The sequence below is a fragment of the Aquarana catesbeiana genome, linkage group LG07 (genome assembly GCF_042186555.1).
Source record: "Aquarana catesbeiana isolate 2022-GZ linkage group LG07, ASM4218655v1, whole genome shotgun sequence".
NCBI classification, from domain to species: Eukaryota; Metazoa; Chordata; class Amphibia; order Anura; family Ranidae; genus Aquarana; species Aquarana catesbeiana.
In genome coordinates, this window is record NC_133330.1 from 265678574 (window position 1) to 265699277 (window position 20704).

At 41.3% G+C, this 20704-nt stretch overlaps 1 protein-coding gene across 1 annotated transcript in view; it reads left to right on the forward strand.

Annotated features, from left to right (window-relative positions):
• The window catches only part of LOC141102543 (putative ferric-chelate reductase 1), a 51702-nt gene that overhangs the window by 10505 nt on the left and 20493 nt on the right, over positions 1–20704 (forward strand). Inside the window, exons 2-4 of the mRNA XM_073591466.1 lie at positions 7685–7900; positions 10325–10455; positions 13846–13937. Of these exons, the coding sequence (XP_073447567.1) occupies positions 7690–7900; positions 10325–10455; positions 13846–13937 (434 nt within the window). The 5' untranslated portion in view covers positions 7685–7689. The remainder of the gene's footprint in view (positions 1–7684; positions 7901–10324; positions 10456–13845; positions 13938–20704) is intronic.

Here is a 20704-nt window from a genome sequence, read left to right on the forward strand (position 1 = left end):
TTTACCTTTTTCTTTTCTTATTTTCATATTTAACCATGATGCGTAGATGAGTGGACATGTGTGGACTCTTTTTTTTTTACAAATTTTCAGCTTATTAGAGGTACAGCTACATATAGACCTATGTGTACTCTGAAGTTATCATTCCTGTACGGTAATTCCATTATGCATTGTTAACATGTTTGAAGCTCAGCACACGAAGAAAGCATTTACTCTGTGGAATTAAAACCCACTGTTGCTACGTTAGTCTGTATACTGTGGCAACAAGCATTTATGGAAACGTATAAGTACATGCTGTTTATATAGTGTGTGTATGTGTACTCTATATACAGGGCTTCACAAATACAGAATATTTTAAGGTAACTTACAGCTACAGTGATTAGTGAGATTTACTCAGGGCTTCCATGACTGTGCTCCAAACCGGGCAAGGAGTTATTGTAGCTATATAATAAAAATAGTTTTTAGGTTCTTCACGCTATAAGCCCGGGTTCACACCATAATTTGCTGCGGACCGCACAGGAGCGCTGTGCGTCCCTGTTCACCGTTTCAGGGACGAATCAGGGCCGATTCTATGCCTGAATTCGGCCCTGAAACGCAGCCAAAGACGCACAGCGTTTTTGTGCAGTGCGCACCGCAGCCGCCCCGGAGATATGTGAACCGGCTCCATAGGGAGCCAGTCACATTCTCCTGCTATGCGAATTAGATGTGCGGAAACGCACATCTAATTCGCATAGATGTGAACCCGGGCTTAACAGATTTAGCACATTTCACTTTTGTCTCGTATGATTCATCCCACAGATGACAAAGCAGGTGTAATTGCCTTACCTAGAGATTTAATGTGAACAATTGCTTCCTCTGCTTGTTAAGACTGAATGAAACTGAATGACATCCAAGCTAAGCATTTCTAAAGCTTTATACAGGAGTATACTGTATGCTTGTATTTCAGGTGCCTATAGAGATTAGATGATGACCTAATGTCTTTGTGGCATCAACAGAAACCATTGCCTAGGTGTGTCATGGGTAGAAGCAATCAGACACTTTGTATATTCATGTTTTTTCTTTTTCCCCATGATAAGCTAGCAGACAGATGCTTGCAGCATGCTTTTTCCACTTTTCCAGACAGGAAACACAGAAATGGCTGTATGATGGGATCCTTCATCATAGTTGCCAGTATTTGAAAATACTTAGGAAGGACACCTTGAAGATATTGAGAAGAATAATATGCGCATATAGTGCAACTACCACTGAGCACTTGTGGGCATGGCCAAAAAGCATAGTCCAGTGGTGGCGAACATTGGCACCCCAGATGTTTTGGAACTACATTTCCCATGATTCTCATGCACTCTGCAGTGTATTTGAGCATCATGGGAAATGTAGTTCCAAAACATCTGGGGTGCCAAGGTTCGCCATCACTGGCATAGTCAATAAAGTGGAAGCTGCTTGATGGCATATGGGTTGTATAATCGCACGGTTCCCCCTGATTTTTTTTAGACAAAATAGGGCCTGGGGGTACACTGAAAAAAGTGGGAGTAAAGTAAGCCCCATTGTTGGTGTTGGTAATAATACCCCCAGCAGTGATGTCAGTTAGAGCAATAATGACCCCCTCAAAAGTCAAAGTAAAAGCTTAAAGTGATCCCGCGCTACAGCAAAACCACAAACAAATTTAAACCTATGATTGACCCTGCAGTGTCTAAAAGTGAACAATAATAATTTTTCTCTTAAAGTGTAAGAATTTAAAATTAAATAAACAAATAAACAAATCAACCCAAAGGCATGAAGAGTAATAATCGTCTCTTAAAAAGATCTTCAAAAAATATATATATAAAATGCGTTAGTAACAGGTGTCTGTGCAGAAAAATCACGCAAAAAAGGTCCGGTAAAAACAGTGGGCACGGAGAGGTATAAATCCAAAAATGAGCTCACAGAGCCCTCACCTTCATAACTTGAAAAATCAGCATGTAATGGACAGGGATCCGTTGTGTAGTTACCACTTCAGCCACCAACTAACAACTAACTACACAACGGATCCCGAAGGCCTTTTCACACTTTTAATAATGACCCCCTGCATTTGTGAGTGGCCAAAATAATAACCCCCCCCATTTTAGTGTCAGTGGATGCAATAATAAACTTCAGCCCTGGTGTCAGTGGTTGCAAAAATAACCCCCAGAATTAGTCTCAGTGGATACAATAATAACCTTCAACTTAGGTGTAAGTAGCCACAATGGCTGCCATAGTAACCCCCAGCATTGCTGTCAGTGGATGCAACGTAACCTTCAGAATTGGTGACAGCAGCCACAATTATGATCCCATGCATTGGTTGCAGTACCCTCAATAGTACCCCCTCCCCCAGCATTGGTGGTTAGTAGTAGGGATGATCTTTGGGTTTCTCAGTTTGGCATATGGGTCAACAATCTGCCCACCCGCCTCAACCTCCAGCTTTCGCAGCCAGAACTCTTTCATTTACTGGTGGTATCACTACCACCACTAATAAACTTATAGAGAACTACCAGCTTGTTTTAAATTGTAACCCAGCATGAATCCTGGGTGACAGCTAGGCTGCATACCTGGATACGGCTCTGGCATGGATTTTGAGGGTAGGAGACAAGTTTTTTTTTTTGCTTCTTAAAGGGTCATTACGAATGGTTTACAAAAAAATATACTGTCTCTTTGAGAAAAAAACAGTGTGGGGGTAAGTGACATGACTTCTGTCTGCTGCAGTTACAATCTAGTGACCTTCTTGCACCCAGTCTGTAACTAGACAGTGAAGGAGCAGCTACAGAAAAATGAGTCATCACTGTGCTCTCTCCTCCTGTCAACTTGTTTTTTATCAACATGCTGGGCTGGCACTTAAAGAAGCTGACCATTTGCCTCCCAATCTGAATGCGGATATACATGGACTGCAAGAGGTGGATACCAAGGTAGGTATCAGGTATGTATACTAGTAGCATTAAGCATTTTTAATAAATCCATAACTGCTTCAACGGATGTTTTATATACATTGTCTGTTTGGCATGCAGTGTAAAGGTTCATTGTGCACATCTACACATCTGCCCAAAAGGTATCCTTTTGTTTTTGTTTTATGACCACTTAAAAATCCCACTCTTTTTATATAGGAATCAGGCCTACATTTTAGGGTATTTAACCACTTCCCACAGGGAGGGCGTAAATGGACATCCTCCCATTTCAGTGGTTATACCGGATGGATGCCTGCGCCTACAGGCATCAACCCAATATTGATCTTTTTAACCGGCGATTCCCTGCACCTTAAAAACAATCATAGTGGCCACATAATTGTTCTTGCAGACGGTGGGAGGGGAGGTGTCCCCCCCTGCTGCGGTCCTCCGGTGCTTCTACTGGCTCGTCCATGAGATTGGCAGAATCAGAATCAGCAACCCATCAGAATAGGTATCGGAAGTGATGTTCCATCACAACACTGCAACAGCCATCTTGCTACACCCCGCACTCGTCTGCAGTAAGCCTGCAGTCAGAAGGTGGCAGCAGACATCTTTTTACACCCACCCAAGTGATTTCACACTGATTTTTATTAGTAAACTGAGCTTATATAGTGAAATAGAGTATTTTGAAATCCGTGACACTGTTTTGATGTTGAATTTTAAAAGCAGCAGCAAGGCTGCTCATCTAACAGGTTTGCTAATCTGATAGAACACCGCTGCTTTTAAAATTCAACATCAAAACAGTCTGACGGATTTCAAAATACTGTATTTCACTATGTAAGCTCTGTTTACTGGTAAAAATAAGTGTGAAATGCAAGACTTGGGTGGGTGTAAAAGATGTCCGCTGCCGGCTTCTGACTGCAGGCTTACTTTGGCCAAGTGTGGGGTGTAGCAAGATAGCCGTCACTTCTGTTACCTAATCTGACGGGTTGCCGATTTTGGCGGAACACCTTAAAAGGAATCCGCTGGTGGAAGTTCACCATAGAGAATACAGGTGACCAGATGGTCCCCCGGCAGTCTCTATGACTCTCGGAGGCCCGGCCACTGCCGTATACTCAACTGGAAAGCCGAGATCATTTTGTTTTTGTTTTTTTTTTTATCTCAAGCTTTCCAGTCTGGAGGAGAGATGTCCATCTGTCCATAAAGAGGATCTGTCATGCTCTATTTCTATTACAAGGGATGTTTACTTTCCTTGTAATAGGAATAAAAGTGATCAAAAAAAAATTTTTTTTAAAGGGAAAGTGTAAAAATAAAAAAAATAAAAATAAAATAAACATTTTTTTTTAAAGTGCCCCCCGTCTCGCATTCGTACGCCGCGCCCACATATGTAAACGGCATTCAATCCACACATGTGATGTATTGCCGCAAACGTTAGAGCGAGAGCAACAATTCTAGCCCAAGACCTCCTCTGTAACTCTAAACAGGTAACCTGTAAAAAAATCGAAGCATTGCCTATGGAGATTTTTAAGTACCAAAGTTTGGCGCATTCCACGAGTATGTGCAATTTTAAAGTCTCACATGTTAGGTTACTATTTACTCTGCGTGACATCATCTTTCACATTATACGAAAAAATTGGGCTAACTTTAGTGTTTTGTTTTGTTTTGATTCATTAAACTTTTGAAAAAAAATGTGTTTAAAAAATTGCTGAGCAAATACCATGTGACATAAAAAGTTACAATGACCTCCAGTTTATTTCGTAGGGTCTCTGCTAAAAAAAACATATATAATGTTTAGGGGGTTCTGAGTAATTTTCTAGCAAAAATACACGTAGGGCAAGTGGTTAAAGAAACACTTGGATAAATAAAAATTTGTCCCAAAAAATGTTGACCTATTTTTTGCATAAAACTGTGCACAGTACAACATTACGATGGGCCTACCCTTTTGGGTTACAATGGCATATCACTCCAATCTAAACCACAGTGTTCAGCATAATCGAACCAGGAGAACTGCCAATTCAGCGCTATCCTATTCCTCTGAATATGTTCATGTGGATCTGCCTAACCTGCATATAATTTTATCATTTAGGAAATATTTATGAATTGTATGATTCTCTGCATGCAGGACAAATCTGCACACATTCAGGAAAATCTAAGAATTCTAAACTTGCCAATTTGCCTGATTTTCTGGACAACTCAATCATTGTTGGATAGAGCAAAGCAGTGCCTGAGATTTAGGATGGGAGAACACCTTAAATGTGTCCTGTTGTTCTCTGTTGTTGCAAATACTAAATCCCTAAATCGTAATACCAACAGTATAATGCCCCGTACACACGGTCGGATTTTCAGACGGAAAATGTGTGATAGGACCTTGTTGTCGGAAATTCCGACCGTGTGTAGGCTCCATCACACATTTTCCATCGGATTTTCCGACACACAAAGTTTGAGAGCAGGCTATAAAATTTTCCGACAACAAAATCTGTTGTCGGAAATTCCGATCGTGTGTACACAAATCCGACGGACAAAGTGCCATGCATGCTCAGAATAAATAAAGAGATGAAAGCTATTGGCCACTGCCCCGTTTATAGTCCCGATGTACGTGTTTTACGTCACTGCGTTCAGAATGATCGGATTTTCCAACAACATTGTGTGACCGTGTGTATGCAAGACAAGCTTGAGCCAACATCCGTCGGAAAAAATCCTAGGATTTTGTTGTCGGAATGTCCGAACAAAGTCCGACCGTGTGTACAGGGCATAAGTGTCAAATGAAGCCAGACCACGCCCCCAATGTATTTCTCTCTGCCCCTTGGAGCTTAATCATGGGTTAAGCGTTGTCAAAATCAGCCAGTTATTTAACAGTTACTTGCGGAAAAGTTAGATTTGCAGTCGAGGCTGCCTTTTAACCACTTCAGCCCCGGAGGATTTGGCTGGCCAAAGACCAGAGCACTTTTTGTGATTCGGCACTGCGCCGCTTTAATTGACAATTGCACGGTTGTGCGACGTGGCTCCCAAACAAAATTGATGTCCTTTTTTTCCCACAAATAGAGCTTTCTTTTGGTGATATTTGATCACCTCTGCGGTTTTTATTTTTTGCACGATAAACAAAAAAAGAGCGACAATTGTGAAAAAAACACATTATTTTGTACTTTTTGCTATAATAAACATCCCCAAAAAATATATAAAAAAACATTTTTTTTCCTCAGTTTAGGCCGATATGTATTCTTCTACATATTTTTGGAAAAAAAAATCACAATAAGCGTTTATTAATTGGTTTGCGCAAAAGTTATAGCTTCTACAAAATAGGGGATAGTTTTATGGCATTTTTATTATTAATTTTCTTTTTACTAGTAATGGCGGCGATCAGCGATTTTTATCATGAATGCGACATTATGGTGGACAGATCGGACAATTTTGACACATTTTTGGGACCATTCACATTTATATAGGGATCAGTGTGATTAAAATTGCATTGATTACTGTGTAAATGTGACTGGCAGTGAAGGGGTTAACACTAGGTGGCGCTGTAGGGGTTAAGTGTGTCCTAGGGAGTGATTCTAACTGTGGGGAGGAGGGGCTGTGTGTGACACATCACTGATCATGCTCCTGATTACAGGGAGCTGTGATCAGTGACAGTGTCACTAGGCAGAACGGGGAAATGCTTGTTTACATTAGCATCTCCCCGTTCTTCCTCTCCGTGAGATGATCGCGGTTATCATCGAGTCCATCTAGTCCTTGGGACCTGCGATCCAACCCACGGAGCCCGCGGCGGGCGCGCGCCTGCTATGCAAGCCCCGCAAGATCACATAGTATAACGTGATTTCGTGCAGCGGAGCCAGCCTGCCGCAATAAAACTGCAGCAGCTGGTCCGCAAGCGATTAACCACATAGAAAAACTCGGAAAAATAATGGTACATATTCAGTTGTGCTTGGGTTTATCGTTATTATTAAAAAAGTGCTTTGATTAAAAAGACCATGTTACCAGCAGTGTTAATTTTGTTGACGTAAATATTTCCATCTAGAAAATTAATACTATTTTAGTCTACTAAAATACGACTAAAACTAAAGCAATTCAGATGACTATAATACAACTAAAACTAAAATGGCATTTTAGTCAAAAGACTATGACTAAAACTAAATCGAAATTTGACGTCAAAATTAACACTGGTCACCAGACCTTTCATTTTAACAGCAATTTTCTCATAAGATTATATGTACATTTAATATACAGGATTTAATGCATGTTATTTACCTGTAAAAGCCCCCCTTGCATAGACACGCAAAAGATCCTGGAAGTAAGGTAAGCAGCCCCAGCAGACACAGAGCTGTTGCTCAATTGTCACTCTGCAGTATTCCTCTTCGCTTATGAAGTGGGGTGAGGGTAGGGAAGGAGGAGATGGGCCAGCACAGATGGTAATTAGACACTTCTGGAAGCAGAGAGCGCTATGACGCGCCAGGAAGGAGGGGACTGAACTAGAAAACTGACTTTTCCTGGAATGGCCATATTTTCTAGATGTTCATAGGCACATTGCTATGAATAAAATAATCATTTTTTTTAAGGAAAGACAATGCAAATAAGCATTGAATCAAACACTTGATTTTTCTATGATTTTACTTGCAATTTGCTTTAGTTGTTGACAAGGTCAGGTTAAGACACACATGCCATTTATGTGTTCAAAACAGCGAATTTGCTAAATAAACTCTTTGCATTTACATCTTAATAATAAAAAAAATCTGCCATATTAAATAAACACAAATATATTTCTGTAAATATGTATATGTTCTATATTTCGGTTTCAGATTTCATGCAGATGGATATTTCAGCTTCAGCTCGTGGTATCACCATCCTGCTTATTTTCTGTCTTTATGGCTCCATTAATGCCTATCCAGATGGAAAAGTTGAGGCAGCATGCTCTACAATGATTCCTGAACATGGAGCTTCCGCTCAGACCTCCATTGGCCCCTACAGTTTGACTGTTTCTAAAACCACTTACAGTGCCGGAGAACAAATCACAGGTAATGTGAAATTATGAGTAAAGTAGTTCCGTATTTGACTTACCACCCCTGGACAAGTAATAATAAAACAGTTTTTTTAGATGTGATGGCTACAATAATTGCCTGTTTTGGCCTTTGTTCTTTTATTTTCATCTTGTAAACAAGCCATTAAGTCTGTGGTCTTTTAAAAGAACAAGCTCTCTTCCAAATGTATCAGTTTACAGGGATGAGACAAACCATTTAACACTGACAGGGGTGCTTACAATGATCAACATTTATTAATTTATGTAAAACTCTTATTCCAAAAGAAAAAAAAAACATTGTTTTCTGTAACTGATTATGAAGTGTGGACTGGAGTTCGGCTTCAAATTGTTAATGTATTTAAACCTGCTAGTACATTGGCCAGGGCCCCACACACACCCTGACTGCTGTCTGCTGGTCCCCCGTGTTCCTTTATCTAGACTATAGATTAAAAATGAAATACAAGGCCATCATCTGTGGTTATGTATACAACAAAGGAAGAAAAAAGATCAGACTATATTGGCCAGACAAGTACGAGTACGAGTACAAAACCATATAAAAAAATAATTTTAATCTTTTTATTGCCCAATTAATTTAAAATATCGTACAGAAATGCAAAAATACACATATATATATATATATATATATATATATATATATATATATATATATATATATGTAGCAATAACTCTCGGTGGAGCTGCTGGTTTAAGCGGGCTTGTTACCTTCACGCTCCTTCCCTCTGTTTCACAGGCACCGGGTCTAGGGTTCCGTTGAGTTTACCTCTGGACGATACACGCACCAACACTTGAGTACGTTTTCAATGCATTATTAAACGATTTACTAAGGAAATAGCAGGAAAGAGGCAGAAGGGAAACTGCAGAAGAAACTCAAATATCTTCTTGTAAGATTCTTGGCGAATGTCCTGGTAGAATTTGGATATTACAATAGAATGCGCTCCCCTCGTGGGACACACTCTTTGCTCGCCTGGATAGGCCTCTCTCACTTGCCTAGCAACCAGTACGTAGCACGAACAAAAGTCTCTGCCACAGACTTGTTTGGGATAAACCTGTACGATCCTCTGCCACAGGATGTATTGGTCTTTCTGCAATGAATGTCAGTCACAGTGCTTGAACCTTTAAGCCAACCCGGCAACACTATGCTGTATAGTTACTTTTAGGATACGTCCTCCAACCGAGTCACCAGGCCCCTCTCCAGACCAGCACGCTGCGTGATCCTTACATGACGGGTCCTCCCCTGGGATCTCCTCGGTTGTCCAGCTTCTTCACTCTGGATAGACAGCTCAGGACCATTCCTCGGCTGCTGTGGTAGACCCCAGACAAGCTTCTGGGTCCACCCCTGCGCCGCAGCGGCGTGGGCCTCCGGAACGGAGGACCACGAGATTGCTCTCTAACACATACCTGTTGGCCAGGAGGGCCAGCAGGTGGCTGTAAAACGAACCACCTAATATGGCGTCTGTCCCATAAATACCCTCGCCCAGAATGCATCTCGGAGGACCACCTCCACCGAGTTGTCTCCGGGACAGAAGAGCATCCATACGCTTGACACATATATATATATATATATATATATATATATATATATATCTATATATATACACACACACACATTTCTATGTATTTATTATGTTATTTATTACATGTTATTTACTGCCCCACATGCATCCATGTGCACCATAAAATAGTATCTACTAATTGATTCATTTGGTTCTGGTGTTGTGCTTCATATAAAGTCCCACCATTCCCCCATTCCCCTTTCCCCTCTTTTTTCTCTCTCTCTCAAGTATCTCTCTCAATATCAAGTACAAATTTTAGGAATTGCCAGCAGTGAGCACCACACTTCCCTGTCCCAGGCTGCTCCGTAACGATCCTCTGGGAAACTCAGGCACACATGGCTTCTCTCCAGCCAATGGGCAAGGAAGGGTGTGGACTGGAGTCTGGAGAGAAGGCAAACTGGAAGCTTGGGACTGGATTACAGAGCTCGGCTGGAGCCCTGGGAGACCACAAGGTGGATCGGACCTGGACTCTGTCTCCAGGATTTTGTGGGAGAAAAATGCAGCATGTAAGATGACAGCAGGGAGCCACAGGCCCAATGGAGCTAAATACTGGGTTGCAATGGTGACTCCTTATGCTACACCCATGAGGATCAGTGTTAAAGCATAGTGCATAGGCACATCCACTCACATTTGGGTTCAGGCCATGCCCTTAGCATTTTCTTTCTGAACCTCATACCAAGTTAGTAAAAACAAACTGGTTTCTTAGATCACAGAGCATTTGAAAAATAATGTTTGAGCACACCTTGCTATTATTTTATTATTACTAATTACTAATATGGATTGTATATTACTGTTCCTATGTTACATTTTGTAACCTGAACATGATGTATGTTTTACTCACTTTGCAGTCTCTCTAAATGGAAATTCCAAATTTGAAGGTTTCCTTATTCAAGCCCGCTCGGGCAGCTCAGCAACCCCTCTGGGCTCCTTTGAGGTGGCAGACAACAGTGCACAGACCCTCACATGTACCTCTGCTAAAGTAAGTTTAAAGTATGAAAGTATGAAAAATTTTGTAAACTATGAAAATGTAAATGCTGAAGAAGTTCATCCAACCCTCTTACCAGAGTAAAAACATTAAACTGCAGGCAGCCTGAGAAAAAGATGAATAAATTAATTCTGGCAGGTGGCGCTCCAATCTTCAATCCTTACTGTATCCAAAGTTTCGGTCATGCTCCCTACTGTGGATGCCATTTACCCTTACTGTTGGATACCATGCCTCCTATTGTGCTCTATGGTTTTACCTGCCACCCCCTATGTCACTACTGGACAGAGCCTAGTTTAAAACCCAACTCAAGGCAAAATTCATACTTTCTCCATCCCTCTCTCCCACCAATCTCCAACCCATAATACCAGTTCCTAAATGCTCCTTACTTTGTGAAATCATTTATACTCACTAGAGCCCCGCTCCCCATCCAGGTTCCTCGTGGATCACTAATCTAGCATTGTTTGTTAACCCTTGACACCCACCAACATCTGATCTCTGCAGAATCCTAAGATGACCCCATTGCTGGCAGGTCAATGGGAATTGTCCATGTCACAGTGACGAGGACACCTGGAAGAGGGAGCCTAGTAGGAGGTAAACAGAGAGAATGACCTGGGGCTGGGTGATTATGTCAGGTATGTGAAAAGAGGGACTCAAAGAGATTGTTTTTTTTTACACGGTGATCAGAGAGAGCTGGGTTTAATGGAGGAGTTAGAGGGGGTTCATTTTTTTAACAGAATTGTGCTTTAAATATTTTGGTCTAGCTTTCGCAATAAATGCTAACTCCCTCTAAAACTGATGTTTTAGCTTTGATTACACTTTAACAGGTTTAATATTCACAATAGCTCATATGCTGCTAAAGTAATCTGACAAACTGAAGACATGTAATACCTTCATAAGCTGCTAAAATAATCTGACAAACTAAAGGCATGTAATACCATTTATCTCTCGAATGTTAAAATCTAATAAAAAAAGAAAAACATTCAGTGCAGTGAAAAGAGATCAAATGTCCCAAGTCAGTCATTCAAACAAATACCAGCAGTGGCATATAAATCAATTGCAACCACTGCACGGACTCAGAGGCTTCCTATGCATACTTCATTGCAAGCAGCGGACATCAGTAAAAAGGAAGAAAAGGGATTCTATTCCCTCTGGAGTGCACACATCCAAGGGTCACTACACCTTCACCACATCACCACGTGAACAGCCCCCTTTGAGTGTAAGCTTACCAGAGGTAAGAAATAGACAAGCCTGTCATATCCTTTCTCCCATGGATCAGCTCCTCCGCTGCCAAAGTACCTCAGTCCTCCTCAGTCTGGGTAATTCAATCTCATGGTATTATCATGTAGGAAATAGAAGGGGAGGCTCTCCATAGCGTAAAAACTTTTATTGTAAAGAAACCCCCAAAGCCCCCCTTATACATATATGCTTACACAGTAAAAAATACAAAACAGCATGACAGGTTCAGTATCGGCTCACCGCTGGTCAGAGCTCCGAACGGTCCACCCACCGCAATGAGTCCCAGGATGGCGCTGCCTGTCTCAAGCTGGTAGGTTGCGCCCTGACGCGTTTTGTGATTCCGTCTTCAGAAGGCGTGGCCACGCAACACGACTCTACAATTAAATAGCATGGGAGGCGGGTACCTTCAACAACGTCACCCCAAGCACCATCGGGTTCATTCCCGCCCCTTTACGGAAGGTAAACAGCTGGCATGCAGCGTCCCATCCACTCATAATAGATCACTCCATACTAGGCTAATCCTACCCATGCATATCAAGTTCACAATGTATTAAATAAAATCATTAACATTTAAATTAAATACAATACAAAACAAATTAAAAACAAAATCAACCCTTTTATTAAAACTTTAATCATGACATCCAATCATTAATCTGTTTTATATAAAGGAGAACATATTCAACAGAAACTACTAAAGTACCCAGATGAATCATAGCTATTATGTATAGTTTCAGCTATTACTAAATAGCTATGCTTCATCTGGGTACTTTAGTAGTTCCTGTTGAATCTATTCTCCTTTATATAAAACGCATTAATGATTGGATGTCATGATTAAAGTTTTAATATAAGGGTTGATTTTGTTTTTAATTTATTTTTTATTGTATTTAATTTACATGTTAATGATTTTATTTAATACATTGTGAACTTGATATGCATGGGTAGGATTAGCCTAGTATGGAGTGATCTATTATGAGTGGATGGGACGCCGTATGCCAGCTGTTTACCTTCCGTAAAGGGGCGGGAACGAACCCGATGACGCTCGGGGTGACGTTGTTGAAGGTACCCGCCTCCCATGCTATTTAAATGTAGAGTCATGTTGCGTGGCCACGCCTTCTGAAGACGTAATTACAAAACGCGTCAGGGCGCGACCTACCAGCTTGAGACAGGCAGCGTCATCCCAGGACTCATTGCGATGGGTGGACCGTTCGGAGCGCTGACCAGCGGTGAGCCGACACTGAACCTGTCATGCTGTTTTGTATTTTTTACTGTGTAAGCATATATGTATAAGGGGAGCTTTGTTTTTTTTTACAATAAACATTTTTACACTATAGAGAGCCTCCCCTTCTATTTCCTACATGATAATATCATGAGACTGAATTACCCAGACTGAGGAGGACTGAGGTACTATGGCAGCGGAGGAGCTGATCCATGGGAGAAAGGAATGCCACTGCTGGTATTTGTTTAATTGATTGACTTGGGACATTTGATCTCTTTTCACTGCACTGAATGTTTTTCTTTTTTTATTAGAGTTTAACATTCGAGAGATAAATGGTATTACATGCCTTTAGTTTGACAGATTATTTTAGCAGCATATGAGCTATTGTGTCCATTTATGTTTAATTTTATCAAGCGCTATTATCTTCTATAAGAGAGTATTTTTTGTTTTTCATCTTTGTTTCCTTTATAACAGCTGCTAGAATTATGTAATAGGTAGATTTTTTATACTTTTTCTTTTTTCTATTTTGAGCGCTAGGACCAGTGTTTTTTCAACCCTGGTATTTGTGTGTTTCTAGGTTTAATATTCAGCTGTTTTCATATGTCCAAGGCTGACCACATACAGTATGTTATAATGCTCTGAAGAGCATCGAGAAGGAGGGACAGGAAAGAGTGGACAACAGTCTTTGTAATTTCAGAGTAACCGTTGCACAGAGGTGTCAGCCCACAACAGAAAATGAGGGGTTCATGATCTGCCAGAATGTTTATTTTTTTTGTATTTGCAGCATCATTAGAAGGATAGACACGGGGGAATGTACATGTATGTATTGCAGAGGTATTCTGCATGTATTTTAATTTGTTTTGCTGACATACACATTAAGTAAAAGTTTACCAAAAAAATACAACTTTTATTTTATTAATTTTATTTTGCAGAGTGCAGTGAGCCAAACATCTTCTGCCTTAAAATCAAATGTGCAGTTGAAATGGATGGCTCCATCAAGCGGCAACTCAGACATACAAATTAGGTAATTTTTTTTGTAAGGGCTTTTTACTGTTTTGAATAGAATGCAACTTGATCCTCTCCATTAAAGTGGCTGTAAGTCCTTGCATGCTGTATACCCAGTAAAGTGACTAGACTTAGGTGAAACACAGAAATTAAACAAATCCTCCTACATAGGTTGTAACTTTTTATCTCCAGCCTTCTCTTCTCTACAGCCTCCAAATCACACTTTTTATGCAGCATTTCTGAGCTTCAGGAGGCAAGGGATGGGGATCTGATGTCACGCACTGCACAACATAGACCAGAGATCTGAGTGTAATCTGAGACCTGAGTTGAGGGAATGGACACCCTCCCCCTCTACCCAGTCTCATAGGGAAACATGCACTTCTGAGGCTGTCAATCACCTGCTGTGTGCTGGAGGGGGGCAGAGCAAGATTGTCTGATGTTAGCTTAGACTGGCAGAAGTGACTCATGCAGATAGCAGAGAAATGAGAAAGCAGACAGAAATCACACTTGATGCTTTGGATCAAGGCACGTACACAGTAAGGAAGTATACACTTTGTTATTTTTTAATTATTTGAGTGTTACAACGACTTTAAAATAATACAGTCAGGTTAGGCACTTCTTTATCTCCTCAGTGGTCAAGATAGGATGGTGCACACAATATTTACATTAATAATCCTTTAAATAGAATATGTATCCTTCCTGTAATTAAGGATATTTTTTTCTCTATATTCATACAATTGAATTTCCATTTCACAAATAATACTCACTGAGAACCCGCTGCATAATTGGCCCATTGAATTTTGGGCCCCAGCTCTTACGCTCGGATAGATTCAATTTATTCATTCATTTAAAAGGGAATTGTTACTTTAGACTGGGTGTTTGAATAAAGATGAACCCTGCCATGGAACAGATAAATCAAATGAATGAGAATGACCAGGAGATTTTTGCCCCCAAATCATACTCCCCCATAAGTACTTTAATTTCCACTCTTCTACAACACTTGTAAAAAAATTATCACAGTCTGAAATGATTTTTATACACGTTATATTCCAACAATGAAAACAGAAAATAGGGAGTGGTGCTGTGTTCTAAAGAGGGAGTATCGATATACAATTATCCTACTTTCTAAAGTGACAGGTGCATCAGTGCAATGATTCAATCCCCTCACGAGTGTAAGTTGGCAGTGTAATAATAAATTAGTAAAAAATTGATACACTAGTGTATACTATGAATATATAGTGATAAGTGTTAATTGGTGCAGAAAATATGTTGATACGGTCATAATCCCATATATTGAAAAAAAGAAGAAAAAAAACATATAATATAAACACTGATTGCTTTGTGGTGATCCGTCATATATAAAATCAACCCACTGTATAAGAATCCAAAGTGACAAGTGCAAAATTATGCTAAATAAATAACGTGGTGTTCAAACCACTGTGCAGTGGTGTGCAAAAATCCTAAAACAGACTAAAAATATATATAATATATTCTTGTGATAAATCCTCAGCTGACTATATATCAAGAAAAAGTCCCATATGATGTGCAACAGAAAATGTTCATAAGATGATATAACGTGTCTTCAAACAAAATTCCTTCTTTGTAATAGAAAAAACGTGCATGTGACTGCACTGAGCTGTCTGTGGCTGCAAGTCTGCGCTGACAGGAGGTCTGAATAGGACACTGCCTAACTAAAGGGGGAAATAATCCTCATCTGGGGGACTGACAGGCTGACCAATCAATGAAGGAGGTTGGACTTGGTTAGGATCATTCCATCAAGTGGATGTCCGGCCGGGAACTGGATTGAAATAGGGGATAGCGAGTCCTTCCCCTCACCTCCCTCCCTCCTGCGAGTGGATGACCTAGATTGGGCTATTTGGAATCGGAAGGACATCGGCACCTGAGGAATCGGAAGGACATCGGTACCTGGGAAGTAACATCTCATGCTCATACCCCTGCAGGGGCAGAGCGCTCCGGTGAGTGCAATCACATCAGGGGGAGAGTGTTAGGAATTACTGCACATTTTTTCTATTACAAAGAAGGAATTCTGTTTGAAGACACGTTGTATCATCTTATGAACATTTTCTGTTGCACATCATATGGGACTTTTTCTTGATATATAGTCAGCTGAGGATTTATCACAAGAATATATTATATATATTTTTAGTATGTTTTAGGATTTTTGCACACCACTGCACAGTGGTTTGAACACCACGTTATTTATTTAGCATAATTTTGCACTTGTCACTTTGGATTCTTATACAGTGGGTTGATTTTATACATGACGGATCACCACAAAGCAATCAGTGTTTATATTATATGTTTTTTTTATTCTTTTTTTCAACATATGGGATTATGACCGTATCAACATATTTTCTGCACCAATTAACACTTATCACTTTATATTCATAGTATACACTAGTGTATCGATTTTTTACTAATTTATTATTACACTGCCAACTTACACTCGTGAGGGGATTGAATCATTGCACTGATGCACCTGTCACTTTAGAAAGTAGGATAATTGTATATCGATACTCCCTCTTTAGAACACAGCGCCACTCCCTATTTTCTGTTTTCATTTCCTTGGGGTTACACGAGTTGTGCCCTACTTGCATAGGGGGGCAGCAGTCGTTGAAATACCCTGAAGCGCGGATCCACTGATAAATAACTATATTCTAACAATGTGACTTATGCCGCATACACACGAGCGGACTTTTGGACCATTTGACCGTGTGTGGGCTTCATCGGACCTGCAGCGGACTTTTTCGGTCGAAAATCTGACGGACTTTAGATTTGGAACATGTTTCAACTCTTTACATCGGAACTCCGCCGGACCCAGTTCCCATCGAAAAGCCCACTCGTCTGTATGCTAGTCCAACAGACAAAAACCGACGCTAGGGCAGCTATTGGCTACTGGCTATCAACTTACTTATTTTAGTCCGGTCATACGTCATCACGTACGAATCCATCGGACTTTGGTGTGATTGTGTGTAGGCAAGTCAGTTCATTCGGAAAGTCCGTTGGAAGTCCGTCGTAAGTCCGTCGGATAGTCCGTCGGACCAGTCCGGTCGAAAAGTCTGCTCGTGTGTACGCGGCATAACAAGTAAGAGTATAATGACTCCCCTTGTTGTAATAGTGACTTATCCCTTGCTGAGACCTCTATGCCTAGCCTGAATATAGCAGACACAATCATTCCAGACAATTTACATCAGATAGCTGAACTTACCAAACACTTGACATCCACAAATATCTTTATTGCATGCAGAAAGGATGAGGCAAACAATATCATGCATTAGATATTGGCATTGCAGTGTTCAAAATGGTCAAAATGAACATGAGCATCTTGTAGGAACAATACAGAAACTTGCAAATAAGGAAGGGGTAAACTACACCATGCAAAAGGGAGGAATTACAGAAAATTACACATAATTAAAACAGTGACCACGGGGTAGCAGAATAACCATAAACAATTAACTACTGAAATAACATAGGATATAAAGTACAGTATATAAATGCAATTGCATTGCCCACATAACTGCTGGAGGCAGCACAAAGAGATCTAAAAGTACTTTTCCATGTTAATCAGGAAAGGGACAGTATGGGAGGCTTGTAAATTGTGCATGACCTACCCCAAATTTAGCGCTGCCTTCTGACCAATTGATATTAGTAAAGAGTCTGGCACCCATCAGCATTAGTAGTTATAAAGAACCATTATGTCAGACTTACACGTACCTGACTGACGAACCCGGTATAGCAGGGGAGGCCTCCCGTACGTATCTGGTTCCTGGCCCCTGGTAGTGTAAACAGAAGGCACAGGAGCGCAGAGTGGTAAGAGAGCCTGGCAGGTGACTTGCGGAGGTAAGGCCCAGGATCCTGATGCGTATGGTCTGGAAGTCCTAGAAAGTAAGGGACTAGGCAGCTGGTGCAGAGCAGGAGTAAAGTGGGCTGGTCCGGTCACAGGCAGAGTTGGCAACAAACGGTAAGCGAGGTACAGAGGAGCAGGCAGGCAGGCTCAAAGTCCGGGTCACAGGCAGGGTTGGCAGCAGCCGGGCAGCGTGGTACAAAGGAGTAGGCAGAGTCGTAGTCAAGGAAAGCCGTGGTCAGGTGCAGGCGGAAAACAAGAGAAGTCCAAAGGCAGGCCGGGGTCACTTAGACGATCAAACAGGCAAACAGGAAGCAAACAGGAAGCAAACAGGAAACAGGAAGTCAGGAACTGGGAGCTGCACAGCGGCGCGGACCGGCGCGAACCGGCGCACACTGGAGCGCCCAATAGCCAATCTATTCAAGGAACTCCTATGACAGTGCCCCCTCCTAAAGGGCGGCCTCCGGACGCCCCTCTGGGCCAGTCTATCAGTGTGAGCATTCCAGAAGTCTCTTAAAAGGTCCTTAGCGTGCAGATTGCCTTCTGGTTCCCAGGAGTTATCTTCTGGTCCATACCCCCTCTTTTGATCAAATATTGGACTTGATCATGAGGGGCGGGTTTCCGCGCTCACGGACCAGAAGGTTTGCAGCCTCCCCTTACACTTACCCCATAAAGGGGCAAGTTTATTGATATAAGAAAAGTTAGTTAGGGGTGGGTGGTTCTACCTTTAACAGGGTACCTTAAACGATGTTAAATGTGAGTTCCAAAAATCTAAAATATTCTTAACTGCAAGACCTCATTCACTCAAAAATACATAGGAGAATGGGTGTGAGTGTGCACCTCCTAAGTAGTGGACCTTGCTAACATGCCAGTCATATATCATGCATAAGAGTGTATAACGTGTAGTTTACCAACACAAAATGACAACTTAATAGTAAATAAATGACATTAACTCAATTCAATAAGCAATATAAAAAATATATTTTTCACCTATGTAATTTAGGACACACTTGTGAAACAATTTAGGATTTAGGCATGGGATAATACCAGCTGTATATGCTAATTAATGCCAATTGGAAAGTGGATCACGCACTGGTTTTTAAAAAATAGGGGGTATTCCTATTGGACTGATTCCCTTCCATGTCACAGACTGTGGTGCTTATTGAATTGAGTTAATGTCATTTATTATTTACTATTAAGTTGTCATTTTGTGTTGGTAAACTACACGTTATACACTCTTATGCATGATATATGACTGGCATGTTAGCAAGGTCCACTACTTAGGAGGTGCACACTCACACCCATTCTCCTATGTATTTTTGAGTGAATGAAGTCTTGCAGTTAAGAGTATTTTAGATTTTTGGAACTCACATTTAACATTGTTTAAGGTACCCTGTTAAAGGTAGCGCCACCCACCCCTAACTAACTTTTCTTATATTGGACTTGATCATGTCTCTTCCTGCAGTCCAGGATTGCTTCCACCTCAAACTCAGTCTCGTTGTCCACAATTACAGGTTCAGGTGGGCCGGTATTACGACCCGAAAAGGAATTGGGAATAGCAGGTTTCAGCAAGGATACGTGGAAGACTGGGTGAACTTTTAATGTATTGGGTAGATCCAGTTCATAGGTCACATCATTAATTTTCCTTTTGATTGGAAAGGGACCCATGAATTTGGGACCCAACTTCTTTGAGGGACAGGCCAACTTTAAGTTGAGGGTGGACAACCAAACCTGGTTGCCAGGTTCCAGAATGAGTTCTCCACGCTTCTTCCTATTGAACATCCTTTTATTATATTCTTGGGTTTTAGCCATGGTTTCGCGTAGTAATTTATTATTGGTGACAATAAAAAGTCCATTGTTTCAGAAGCTGCAGGAATAGAGCACTCGGGTAAGGTTTCAGGCAGGAATGACGGGTGAAAGCCATAATTGGCGAAGAATGGTGTCTGTTTAATAGCTGAGTGCACAGAGTTGTTGTATGCGAACTCAGCAATAGGCAGAAGAGAGGCCCAATCGTTCTGTGAGAAGGTGGAAAAGCATCGGAGGTATTGCTCCAGGGTTTGGTTAGTTCTCTCTGTCTGCCCGTTTGTCTGGGGGTGATAGGCAGATGAGAATGCCAACTCAATTTCAAGTGACCCACAGAGAGCCTTCCAGAACCTGGAAGTGAACTGCACACCTCTATCGGAGACTATACTTGATGGTACTCCATGTAATCTTACGATTTCTCTGACAAAAATTTTTGCAGTTTCCACGGCAGAAGGTGTACCTTTCATGGGTAAAAAATGAGCCATCTTAGACAGTCTATCTATGACAAAAATGGTGGAAAAACCCTCTGCCAGGGGGAGTTCTACGATGAAGTCCATCGCAATCATTTTCCAGGGTCTTTCTGGAACGGGTAGAGGTTTTAGTAGACCCCAAGCCTTTGTCCGACTATTCTTGCTCCGAGCACAGGTGGTGCAGGACTCCACATAACTTTTACAATCCTTTACCAGTTGGGGCCACCAAAATGTACGTTGCACCAGCTCTGTCGTCTTCAGTATGCCAAAATGCCCCGCTAACTTATGATCATGGCAAAGTTCCAGTACTGCCACTCTTAGACTCTCTGGGACCAAGATCTTGTCTTTGTACCGGAACAACCCATTTTGCAAGCTTACGTCGACTTCCCTAGGTGGGGACAGATTCCTGGAGGCCTGTTTAATTTGGGATATGATATCCCCCTGTAGCAACAGAAAATTTCCAGCAGGAAGGATGGTGTCAGAAGGTAAAGGTTCCTCGGGATCCTGGAACATGCGGGATAATGCGTCCGACTTAGTGTTCTTGGAGCCAGGTCTGTACGTGATGTGAAACTGGAACCTAGAGAAGAACAGAGCCCACCTTGCCTGCCGAGGTCTCAGTCTCTTGGCTGTTCTCAAGTATTCAAGGTT